This window comes from Chrysochloris asiatica, unplaced genomic scaffold, assembly GCF_000296735.1.
Source record: "Chrysochloris asiatica unplaced genomic scaffold, ChrAsi1.0 scaffold00107, whole genome shotgun sequence".
NCBI lineage: Eukaryota > Metazoa > Chordata > Mammalia > Afrosoricida > Chrysochloridae > Chrysochloris > Chrysochloris asiatica.
This window is the reverse complement of record NW_006408625.1, coordinates 6,357,162-6,370,063: the sequence shown is the minus strand read 5'-3', so window position 1 is coordinate 6,370,063 and position 12,902 is coordinate 6,357,162. Positions and strand designations below refer to the sequence as shown.

The window sequence follows — 12,902 nt, the reverse complement described above, 5'->3', positions numbered from 1 at the left end:
TATGACGTCAAATGTGGCAGCAGTAGTGAGGTTGGCCCAGGATCGGACATTGTTTCGTTCTGCTGTGCATGGGGTCACTATGAGTCGGTTCCGACTCGATGACACCTGACAACAACATGCTCCTTAAGCATTAATCTGTTAGGCATTGTTATTGGTAAGTGCTGTCAAGTCAGTTCCAACTCATAGTGATCATGTATAGGGTTTCCGAGGAGCAGGTGGTGAACTTGAACTGCCAACCTTGCAGGTCAAATGGCTTTGCAGCCTGGCATATTAACCCACAGCACCTCACCAGGATTCCCTATTTAGGGATATATTGATGATATTAGTACAAAGCTTTGTTTTACCCTCTTATCACAACTGACATGTAATGTGTTCCTCTTTGGCACTGCTTCTCCCATGTGTAAAGCAGAGTGATAATTTTGATATCGTAAGATTGGTGAAATGTAAGTGTGATGTGCCAATGACACAATCTTGCTTGATGGAAGCGAAGAGGACTTGAAATACTTACTAATGAAGATCAAAGACTACATTTCGGATTGCGTTTCCATATAAAGAAAACAAAAATCCTCACCACTGAACCATTGAAGAACATCACGATAAATGGAAAAAAGATTGAATTTGTCAGATTTCATTTTGCTTGGATCAGCAATCAACACTCGTGGAAGAAGCAATAACGAAAACAAATAACATGTTGCATTAGGTAAATCTGCTGCAAAAGACTTCTAAAAAGTGTTCAAGAGCAAAGATGTCAGTTTGAGGATTAAAGTGCTTCTGAACCCAAGCCATGGTATTTTTAATCACCTTACATGCATGTGAAAGTTGGACAGTGAATAAGGAAGACTATAGAAGAACTGATGCATTTGAATTGTGGTGTTGGTGAAGAAATTCAAATGTACCATGGGTTGCCAGCAGAACAGACAAATTTGTCTTGAAAGATGTACAATCAGAATGCTTTCCAGAAGAGAGGATAGTGAGGCTTTGTTTCTCGTTCTTTGGACATGTTGTCAGGAGAGATGAATCCATGGAGACTTATTGTGCTTGGTAAAGTGGTGGTCAGAGAAAAAGAGCTAGACCCCCAGTGAGATGAATTGACACAGTGGCAGCAACAGTGTCAGACAACAATTTTGAGGATGTTACAGGACCAGGCAGTGTTTCGTTTTGTTGTACCATAGGGTCAGTGTAAGTTGAAATGACTACCCGTGTGAATATAGCTTGAACCTCTGGAAGTTCTCTGGCTCTCACTGCTGTTGTCTGATGGATCTTGGCTGAAAGCAGAGAATACTATAATATGTATGTTTACCTGTGCTTTATTGATTCTGCAAAGGTTTTCAATTGTGTGAATCATGATAAGCTATGGACAACATTGAGAATTGAGGAGAATTAAGTATTCACAAACACTTAATTGTGCTCATGAGGAACCTATACATAGACTGAAGCAATCATTCTAACAGAAAAACGGACCATGGAATTGTTTAAAATTAGGAAAGGTGTGTGCCAGGGCTGTATTCTTTCATCATACTTTTTCAATCTGTATGCTGAATACATAATTAAAGAAGCTGGATTACATGAAGAAAAATGTGGCATCAAGATTGAAGAGGACTCATTAACAACCCACTATAAGGAGCTCTGGTAGCGTAGTGGTTACGAATCGGGCTGCGAATCGGGCTGTTGAATGTCTTTTTTCATGCGTGTATAGACCAGTCTGGAGTCCTGGTGTGGCTCTGTGGGTTAAGGTCAGCAGCAGTTCGAAACTACCAGCTGCTCCGCGGGAGAAAGATGAGGCTTTCTGCTCCCGTAAAGATTAACAGCCTAGGAAACCCTGTGCAGGGTCGCTATGAGTCGGAACCGACTCAACGGCACATAACAACAACAACATATGCAGATCATACAGTCTTTCTTGCTGAGTCTAAGACTTAAAATACTTACTGATGAAGATCAAAGACCACAGCTTTCAGTATGGGCTACACCTCAATATAAAGAAAACAAAAATCCTTACCACTGGACCAATAAGCAACATCCATATAAGTGTAGATAAGATTGAAGTTGTCAAAAGCCTTCATTTTGCTCGGATCATCCATCAACACTCATGGAAGCAGCAGCCAAGAAATCAAATGATGTATTATATTAGGCAAATCTGCTGCATAGCACCTCTTTTAAAAGTGTTTCAAGAGCAAAGATGTCAGTTTGAGGACTAAGGTGTATATAACCCAAGCCTTGGTATTTTCAATAACCTCATATGCATGTGAAAGTTGGATAGTGAATATAAGACCATAGCATATTTGAATTATGGTATTGGAGGAGAATATTGAAAGTACAACGGACTGCCAAAAGAACAAATAAATCTGTGTTAGAAGAAGTACAGCCAGAATGCTCCCTGGAAGCCAGGATGGCCAGACATTGTTTCTCATACTTCGGACATATTGTTAGGAGGGATCAGTCCCTGGAGAAGTCATATTTAGTTAAGTGGAGGGTCAAAAAAAAAGGAGGAAGACCTCCAACAAGATGGATTGGCACAGTGGCAGTAGCAATGGGCTGAAACATAGCAGTGATTGTGAGGTTGGCACAGGACCGCTATTCTGTTGTGCATCGGGTTGCTGTGAGTTGTTATTGACTCTATGGAACCTAACAACAACAGAAATAAAGCTGTTACAAATATTCACGTACAAGGATTCTTGAAGGCATGATTTTATTTCTCTTGGGCATATCCTTAGGATTAGAATGCCTGTGTCATAGGACTCTGCTAAACTTTTTCTAAGAAACTGCCAAACTTTTTCAAGATAGCAGTAACGTTTTATACATCCATTAAGAATGCTGTTGTTGTTAAGTGCAATTGAGTGCATTTGGACTAATAGCGACCCAGTGTAGGGTTTCTGAAGAGCAGTTGGTGGGTTTCAACTAGTGACCTTGTGGTTAGCAGTCCATTGCTTATCCTATGGTGTCACACCAGGACTCCTTTAACAATGTAGGAGAGTTCTAATAGCTCTACATCTTCTCCAACAATTGATGTTTTTATTCTAATTTCAGCCATTACTGTGGTCCTCTGGGTGACACAAATGCAAAGGGTTAAGCTCTGGACTACTAGCTGAAAGGTTGACAGCTCAAACACACTGGGACATGCATCAGAAGAGAAGCCAGGTAATCTGAATCTGAAAAGTCACAGCCTGAAAACCCATGAATCAGAGCCAACTGTATAGCAACAACTATTTTGTTGTTGTTACGTGCCTGGGGTCTGCCCCACAGTGACTCTATATAGGGTTTCCTAAGAGATGTTGGTGGGTTTGAATGTTTGATTTTGTGCTTAGCAGTCCAGGCCTTATTTTCAGGGCCATACCAGGACTCTATCCATTCTAGTCAGTATTAAATGCTATTTCATTGTGCTTGTAATTTCCATTTCCTTGATGTTGAATGTCTTTTTTCATGCGTGTATAGACCAGTCTGGAGTCCTGGTGTGGCTCTGTGGGTTAATGCTCCAGACTGCAAAGCCATTTGAACTGCACGGTCGGTGGTTCAAGCTCACCAGCTGCTCCTCAGAAACCCTATATAGGCTCGCTATGGGTTAGAATTGACTCGATGGCACTTAACAACAATAGACCATTCTGGTATTTTTTCTTTGATATATTACATCCTTTCTTTTAGTTAGTTGTTGTTAGAATTGGGTTCCACCTGACTCATAGTGACTCTTTATAGGGTTTCCGAGGCGGTTGGTGAGTTTGAACCACTGATTTTGTGGTTCACATCCACCTTGTGATCCAGTGCATTATCCTGCAGCGCCACAGTAGGATCCTCTCTGTTGTTGTTATGTGCTTTTGAGTCAGTTCCAAGTCATTGTAACCCTGTATAGGGTTTCTGAGGAGTGGCTGGCGGGTTTGAACCACTGACCTTGCTGTTCCATCTGACTTTGCAGCCTAGGTCTTATCCTACAGTGCCACACTCCTACTCTATGGAAATTTCAAAACAAAACACAGCCAAATTATCATGATAATGCTTTTAATCTCCCTGAAGCTTTTATAGAGAAAAATTACTTATGGATAAAACTGGCTGCTTAGAATTGAGCTTTGTCCTCGATATTGTAAGAAGAGTATTGTAAATATCATTGGAAATAGTATTATGAATAAGAATTTGCTTCTGATAAAAACAGTTGTATAGTAAAAAAGTAAGTGTTTTGATCATTGCCAAGAAATCTGAAATGAGACAGACATTTACTCTTTTTCCCTTTGAAATGCTTATTGTTGTTAGTGGGTTCCAACTCAGCAACCCTGTGTAGGATTTCTAAAAGCAGCTTCTGGGTTTGAACTGCTGATCTTCTGGTTACCAATCCAGTGCTTATCCTACAATGTCACCCCAGAGCTCTGAAATGCTTATTAGGTAGGAAAATTAGGTTCTCAGTTTATGATCTCAGAAGAGTATCTATCTGTCTGCTGACTTATAAATGCTTTCCCTATTTCTGTGGGATTTCTCTCCTCTTTTTGGGTCAAGAGTTTGATTATTATCACGGATCCAAAGATTTTAGGAAGGGCATGCTTTCCTATTGTTGCCCTCAAATCAGTTTCAACTTATGGGAGCCGCCCCATATGTGTAGACTAGAACTGCTCCGTAGGGTTTTCAGTGCTGTGACCTTTCAGCAGCAGATCTCCTGGCTTGTCTTCTAAAGTGCCTTTTGTTGTTTGTTGTTAAGTGTCGTCAAGTCTGTTCTGACCCGTAGCAGCAACCCTGTATAGGGTTTTCAAGGAGAGGCTGGTGAGTTTGAACTGCCGATCTTGTGGCTCAAACTGACTTTGCAGTCCAGCACATTAACTCACTGTGTGGCACTGTGGGTTAATGCACCAGACTGCAAAGCTGTTTGAATCGCAAGGTTGGTGGTTCAAGCTCACCAGCTGCTCCTCAGAAACCCTATACAGGATCACTATGGGTCAGAGTCGACTTGACGGCACTTAACATTAATCCACAGTGCCACAGGTAGGTTCAAATCACCAAACTTTCGGTTAGTAGTTGAGAGCTCAACTATTTATGCTACCTGAGGACGCCTTTAGAACATACTGACGGAAATGGACCAAAATTAGCCAGTCTGGTCCGGCACTATTCTTACTACTTTTTGATTCGTGGATGGGGATTAACTGCTTCCTCATAACCTTGCTACCAAGTTAAATAAAAGCTACTGTCAAAAAATTCTTTCACACATGATCATTTATTAAACATATGTTTACTAGCAAGTAGGCACAAACAGTTGATACATCTGCACTATAAGATTAGCGTCTGCACTTAGGTACTGTGACCATCCCTCTTATTTTATATGAAAGGGTCACTGGAATAATACACAACAATATTTGAGGTATAATTCTATTACCTTTATAGTTGGCAGCAATCAACTCTTTGATAAGGGTCAGTTTAGGCAAATAGACTTCAGTTTCAAACACTATCCCTAGATAACAATTATAATCTGTTTATGCAAGAGTAGAGAAGAGAATGTCTGTAAAATGTTCTGGAGATAATCTATAGATGGATAATCACTGATTTCACTAATGAGAGCCCATTTCTATTAACCATTATGTTGCCTCTCAAGCTACTAATTTTACCAAATAAAAACAAAACATGTTTTGGCTTTTTGCATTTTAATTCTGTATTCAGCATTTTAATTACAAATCACCCAGGAATATAGAGAAGAGAAAAGCTACCATATTCCCTCTGGAGTTTCATTTTCCTGCTTGAATACTAGCTATTCATCTTTGCAGTCTCAGTTTTTAGTGGGCCCCTCAGTGTAGCTTTAAATCAGATGACATACCTTTTATATGTACTTGTCATGCCACAGTGATGGTGGTTATGCGCCGTGGAGTTGATTCTAACTCATAGCGAGCCTGCTTAGGGATTCTGAGGTTGTGAATCTTTACAAGACGAGAAAGCCTCATCTTACTTCTGTGGAGCACCTGGTGGACTCCAACTGCTAACCTTGTGGTTAGCAACCCAACGTGTTTGAAGTAAATTAAAAAGAACTCAGGCTGCAAGAGAAAGGCAGATTTTGTTCTGATTTTAAAAAAGGTCCTGGCTTGAAGCAGATGCTGTTTTACCTCTTAACCAGGAAGTAGATGACACCCAGGTGAGATCAACCAAAAGTGCTTCATTTCATGTTAACCCTGTTAACCTTTTCTTTTAAAATCTATTTTCGGTTATTACTAAAAACCCAAGTGTTACCCCTAATAAAGGTTCATGCCATGGAGCATTGGAGCCAAATTCACTGCCCCCAAGTTAGAAAAGGAGAAGTTGTATTAGAAGGTGACATCAATGGCGATTCCCAGAGCCACACAGATTATCCTAATGGAGCCTCACTTGTGATCAGATTACAGAGGCTATATATTTTACACTGTAATGTACTTTTCTACCGTACATTACTCAAGTCACACGATGTAAATGTTTATAACAATCAGATAAAACAGTAGAGTAGCATTCTTTTATGTCTAATGACCCTCCAGGCAGAACTGTATGTCCTTGAGCAGTACAGAAAGTTATTCCTTAGAGGATGGGGTGAGGAGCAAGGTACCTGTGGTGGGAGAAAGGCTAACTATAAATATGGAGTTGTTGTTAAGTGCCGTGGAGTCGGTTTTGACTCATAGTGACCCTATACAGGGTTTCCAAGGAGTAAGTTAGGTTACACAAATAATACCAATAAAGTAAGTTTCCTTTCCTACCTTCCAAAGTCTGGGAGTTCAGTGGCTCCATACGATAAGCACTGGACTGTGAACCACAAGGTCTGAGGTTTTCGAGCCTGCCAGCTGCTACTGGGGAGAAAGATGAGGCTTTCTGCTTCCTGGAAGTTTTTTTTTAAAAAGAAAAATGCCTCTGAAACCCTATACAGGGTCGCTACACAGTTGGAACTGACTTAAAGGTACTTAACAACAACATACCAATAGATAACCACTGTTAACAGTTTGGCGGGAGTATTTTTCTAGTTGCTTTTCTGTTTATTTTCATCCATATATATTTACCTGTTTGTTGTTAAGTGCTGTGGAGTAGCTTCTGACCCATGGAGAGCCTGTGTAGGGTTTCTGAGGAGTGACAGGTGGGTTTGAACTAGCAGTCCAGGGCTCATGCTACCGTGCATACCAGGATTCTATATTTACCTGTAGACATGTGATTTAGTTTTATCTTTTTACATTTATCTATTGTGCAAATGGAGTGCTGGTATGGCAGTGTAGCCACAAGGTAGGTGGGTCAAATTCACCAGCCGCTCCTTGAAAACCCTACACAGGGTTGCTTTGGGTTAGAACTGACTCCACGGCACTTAACAACAATTATACAAGTAGTGTTTTACACCAAATGTGTCTCTGTACTCCAATAGAAAGATTTCATTCAATTACTGTATAATTAATAGTATATTGTTGTTTAGTACTGTTGAGTCAGTTCTGATTCATAGCAACCCTGTATAGGGTTTATGAGGAGTGGCTGGTGAGTTTGAACTGCTGACCTGTCGTTCAAGCCAACCTTGTGGTCCAGTGCTTCTTCTACATCACTACATCAGGACTCCAGTTAACAGTATTTTTTCAATTAACATTATTTTTGTTTGTTGTTAAGTACTTATAACAACCCTGAATAGGGTTTCTGAGAAGCAGCTGGTTGAGTTTGAACTGCCAACCTAGTGGCTCACAATCCAGTGCTTATCCTATTGCTAATTATATAATTATTAATCTACTGATGACAATTGTATTTTCCATTTATTTTTACTGCAGACTGTATTAAATTAAACTGCACAACTTTAGTGCCATTATTTCTCTCAGGGGGATTGGCCGGGTCAAATGGTATGTGCATAACATCGTGCCAGATTGTCAGCCTGAAGGCCTCTTGTCATTTTATGTTCCATTGGTCTGTGTGTCTCTATTTCTACCAGTACCGAACTGTTTTGAATGACGTTATATAGTAAGTTCTGAGATCAAGAAATATGAGGGCTCCTACTTTTTGTTCTTATTTCAATTTTGGAGTTCCCTTTCCTTTCCATATAAAGTTGGAGATTAGTTTTTCAACTTATGACTTTGTATAAAATGAACAATTCCCTCAAAACCTTAAAATAATCTATTTCAGTATTTAAAAAAAATTTTAATGTGGCAATGTGAAATGAAATTTTATTGTTTTTAAATTTAAATTTTTCTGACGTGGTGCTGTACATTAAGTACTGGGCCACAAGGTCAGTTTGAACTGCAGGGTTAAACTGACAAACCGATCCTCGGAAATTCTATACAGGGTAGCTATGAATTGGAATTGAGTTGATGGCATTTCACAACAACAACATATGTTACAGATAATTTCTCCTAGGAAAGTGCTTCTTGTTAAAAATTTACGGAAAAGTTACTATTGTAAAGAAGTGTGACTAGAGGTTGGCGGTTTGAGCTCACTGCTCGCTCTCTGGGAGAAAGATGCCGCAGCCACCTTCCATAAGGATTCACAGCCTGGGAAACACTATGGGGAGTTCTGCTCTGTCCTACTGCAGGATCGATGAGTCGGAATACACCGGACAATTTTTGTGTTTTGAGATTATAAATAAAGTATAATTGGGAAACAGTTGTTACTGTATTTCCATCCTCTGTTTTTGCAGAAAGAGTTGTTGAAATGTTTTCATATATATTTAAAGTAGTTCTTTCCCCTAGAAAACCTGAAAAAATATAGAAGGGAATGAAAATTAGCCACAATCCCAGCACCACATTGTATCTAACAAAATTAAGATCATACTGTCTCTTGAATATTTTTCACTGTAGATTATAAAGCTGTTTTAAACGGTACTTAATGTGTCAGAGTTTAAAAAATTACTTCTATAAGGAGAAATCTCAAACCTTTAAAACTGATCACAGTTTTAGGATTGCCTTTAAGACTCGAATAATTTTAAAGAATAGACGCCAGCTTGTCTAGCACCGTCGTCAACACAGAACCGGTCTTCACCCGAGGGCAATTCCTCCCTAGGCCAAGTTCTGTGGATAGAGCAGCAGGTCTGAGGGCTAGGCAGCCGCCACCGCCTCGCGTGAAGATGGGACCGCGGCGCGCAAGCGCTGGTCGCCTGGTTGTCCGACGGCACGCGCGTGCTCCACGGGCCCATGAGGCCTTGCGGGTCCGCGCGTGAGGCTGCGCCCTGGTCTCGCACAGATCGTGGCTGCTGGAGGAGCCGCATCCCGCCGTGATGGGACTCATCATGCGGAAGCCGCGGCTGCAGCGTCCCCTGGTGGCAGCGAGGGCGGCTGAGGGAGAGGTCCAGTCCCTGGCCCCGGCCGGCCCCCCCCCCCCGCACCCGGGACCCAGCTCTCCCGGGTCTAAGGTCTAAACCACCGCGGGATTCTGCGTCTGCCCTTCTCTTCTGAGAAGTTGTTTTCATCACTGAGAGTTTTCCGAGAAACATTATTCTAAAAGGCCCCTGTCTACCACTCGGACGCATTGGCTGCGTTCCGACTTTGAGTTCAGAATCTTGGCGTTGAAGTGACACTAGCCCTGCGTCCCTAACCCGTAGGCAAAAAACTCGAGAATTTAGGGGTTTTTCCATCTTTCGCACCCATGCCGCCCCTTTTGGAACTGTCTTGAGAAGTTTTGAACTTCCGGGGTTGGCTAGCCCGATTTGTGGTTCCTCGGCTGCCTGGCTGGCATATAGTGTGTGGCCAGAGTGGAGCCTGAGGGGTGTCGCCCTGTGCTGGGCACAGACCTTTAAACTTTGTGCCTTTTAAACTTTCGGGGGTGTGGCCGCAGCCCCTCCTCTCCTGGCAGCTTTTGACCCCGGGTCCTTCCCCTCGCCTCCGCCTTCCAGATGCTTTGGAGTCATGAGCCGGGAGGGCTCGGGGACTCGTCTGGTAGTGGAAGTGATCAAAGGTGAGTACGTGAGCGCGCGTGGCTTCCCGATCCCTGGCGACCCCCAGGTAAACCCTGGTTAAAGGGCTTCGGACACCGGGAAGCCGGAGGTGCTTTCAACATCGTGGCTGGGCTGACAAGGTCTCATGGGCGTGGGTGGCCTCCTGGGACTCCGGATCTCCAGGCCCTATGTGTGCTTGTGACACCTGTGTACTTGCACCCACTCACTGGTAGGAACGTTGAGCAAACCGTCTCAGTCACTACTCCGGATCAAGGGCCATCTGTGATTGCAAAGAAATAAGCACCGTCATCCGTTTGAATGTTTGTGGTTGCAGAAATTTTAGTGAAGTACAGGGAAATAAATACCGGGTGACTTGAGCGGCAGACAACATTTTGTTTTTAAATTACTTTGCAGAGAAATTATGTCTGTTGGCGTATGTTGTTTATTCTTGCTCTAGTGACATACGTATAAATGATTTTACATTTACTGTACTTGATTTTACATTTTTGAGGCAAAGTCAAGCGTGAAGTATTCTAGCTCTACTAGTGTTATTATTGACAATTGTACGGTGTTTTGCTTAGACTTTTGTTGGTTTGTTTATTTATTTATTTATTTTTGGCAACTCTTTTTGGGGAAGACCGGTGGAGCCTCTCACCATTACTACCCATCACCATCCTAACAATTATAATAGCCTCGGGTCCCAGACTGCATTTATAAACACATTATCTCATGACACAGAAACCTCACATTCTTGAAGCTGTCTAATTGTAAAAGCACAAAAATAATGATTATGAATCACACAAAAATATACTGAGCCTCAACAGTTTAAGCATCGTTTTTGTTGATTTCTTAAATGTTAATTTTGAAGCAATTTTCAATTTGAAGAAGGCCATTGTTCTTTCATTTAAGAAAAATAAAGTTATTACAGAAATAACTTTATCATAGCAAAAATCATAGACGTATAAGGTTTGATGACAAGCCATCAAATGCATGCTGTATTTTGCTGAAATTTTTTTAGTCCTGAGAAACTAAAATTTTATAATGGGAGGTTTCTCCAGAAATCAAACCCCATGTAGTTACTTGAAAAGTTAATATTAAAACTTAAGGTTAAAAGCAATTGCTCCTTTAAATAACTTTACCTATTATTTTATCATTTTAAAATACCATTACCCATTAAAATAGAATATTTTGAAATTACCTATTGCCCCTTCCCCTGCTTAATCTGTGATACATGCACGGAAAATAAAATTGTGATTTCATCTTAAAAGAGTTGCATCGTGATATATGAAATGCTGTTTTATAACATGAAGGAAGGAACATTACAATTTTTCCATTTCAGATCGCCTATGTTTTGCCATTCTCTACAACAGACCAAAGAGTGCATCAAATCTACATTATTTCTGCATAGATAACGAACTTGAATATGAGAAGTAAGTATTAATTTGCATTTCTAAAGATTGTAAAGTGCTCTTTTATGTTGCTCACTCTAGAAGAAAATTACAAATCTGCTGATTGAAAATTGCAGGATGCTTAAAAAAACACACAACAAATAGATCCTTGTTGTTAAGTGCCATCAGTTGGTTCTGACTTATAGTGACCCTGTATAGGGTTTCCTAGGAGCAGTTGGTGGGTTTAAATTGCCAACCTTGTTATTTGAAGTCCAGTGCTGACCCACAGCGCCACACCAGAAGTCCAAAATAGATCCTTAGGGTTGGGAAAAGGAAATGAAAGAACCTCTCTAAATTTGAACATTTACATTTGAAGTTCTAATCATTTACTGTAAAAATGAGATGTAAATTAATGTATTAAAGTTAGATCTGTTTTTTACAGTGGAGAAATATGTTAAAAAACATTTTTATTTAGAAGGCATTTTATGTGTTATTTAAAGTTATATTTAGATGTAGGACTTTTAACTTGTTGTATTTTTGTATGCATTACTTGCCAGTATAGGCTTTCCATTAGTAAGGCAATGCTTTTAAATTTTATGACTGATAGCAATTTGGTATGTATTTTTCTTGTCTTAATTTGATATTACCCGCCCCCGCAAAAGGCATTTATATTTAGAGCATCTAGAGTATACATATGTACTTTTATTTTTCATTTTTAAAGCTTCTACGCGGATTTTGGACCACTCAATTTGGCAATGGTTTACAGATATTGTTGCAAGATAAATAAGAAATTAAAGGTAAATGTTCTTTTACTTAAAATTTGCTTTAAGTAATTAATCATTGTTAGCCTGGTCTTGGGAGAAAAATAAGGGAAACAAGGCAAAGGTATAGTGATTTTCAGTGCAGTGGGCTGTACACGTGTTTTCTTTTGTTTTTATAAAGGCATAGTGTATACATATACTTGTTTTCCCAGAGTTTTGATTGGACCCTGTTTGGGTCGTTTGGGTTGGTGATGCTAAAAAATTTGAATAAGCCAAAGTTGAAGTTGGATAATGATGCAAACCTCTTATTGTCTGATCCAGTGGTACTGAAATCTAACTAGAGAAACTTCTTTTGATTTAGTCGTCTTGCCTTCATTTTAATAATAATAATAATAATAATAAAAGTGCTAGCAAACTAACAAGGAAAGTTGGCTCTTTGTCTCATTCTAGCTTGAAACTCCTGTGATTACCTTGACCCTTTACCCATATCAGTAAGGAGCTGGAAAAAGCAAGGGCAAACCACATGCCTTTAAGGCTCTTTTCCTGAGAATTGTGAAATTCTACGGGTTTGAACATGTTATTGTTATTATTGGTTAAGTGCCATTGAGTTTATTCCAACCCATAGCAACCCTGAATAAGGTTTCTAAGGAGTGGCTGGTGAGTTTGAACCGGTGACCTTGTGGTTCAAACCCATCTTGCTGTCCAGTGCGTTATCCTGCAGCACCACACCAAGACTTCAGTTCCAAATTGTTGTTGTTATTGTTAGGTGCCATCGAGTCGGCACAGCAGAACAAAACACTGCCTGATCCTGGGCCAACTTCACTACTGCCACTTGGCCAATCCATCTCGTTGGGGGTCTTGCTCTTTTTCTCTGACCCTCCACCTTACCAAACATGATATCCTTCTCCAGCGACTGGTCCTTCCTGATAATATGTCCAAAGT

At 40.5% G+C, this 12,902-nt stretch overlaps 1 protein-coding gene across 4 annotated transcripts in view; it reads left to right on the top strand.

Annotated features, from left to right (window-relative positions):
• The window catches only part of CDC14B (cell division cycle 14B), a 156,728-nt gene that overhangs the window by 38,362 nt on the left and 105,464 nt on the right, over positions 1-12,902 (top strand). For 3 of the 4 annotated variants that reach the window (XM_006867646.1, XM_006867645.1, XM_006867647.1), the window contains exons 2-3: positions 11,151-11,241; positions 11,921-11,996. In XM_006867646.1, coding sequence (XP_006867708.1) covers positions 11,151-11,241; positions 11,921-11,996 — 167 coding nt within the window. Of the gene's footprint in view, positions 1-9,677; positions 9,832-11,150; positions 11,242-11,920; positions 11,997-12,902 lie in introns of those variants that run through there. The other variant, XM_006867648.1, reaches the window with a different exon arrangement.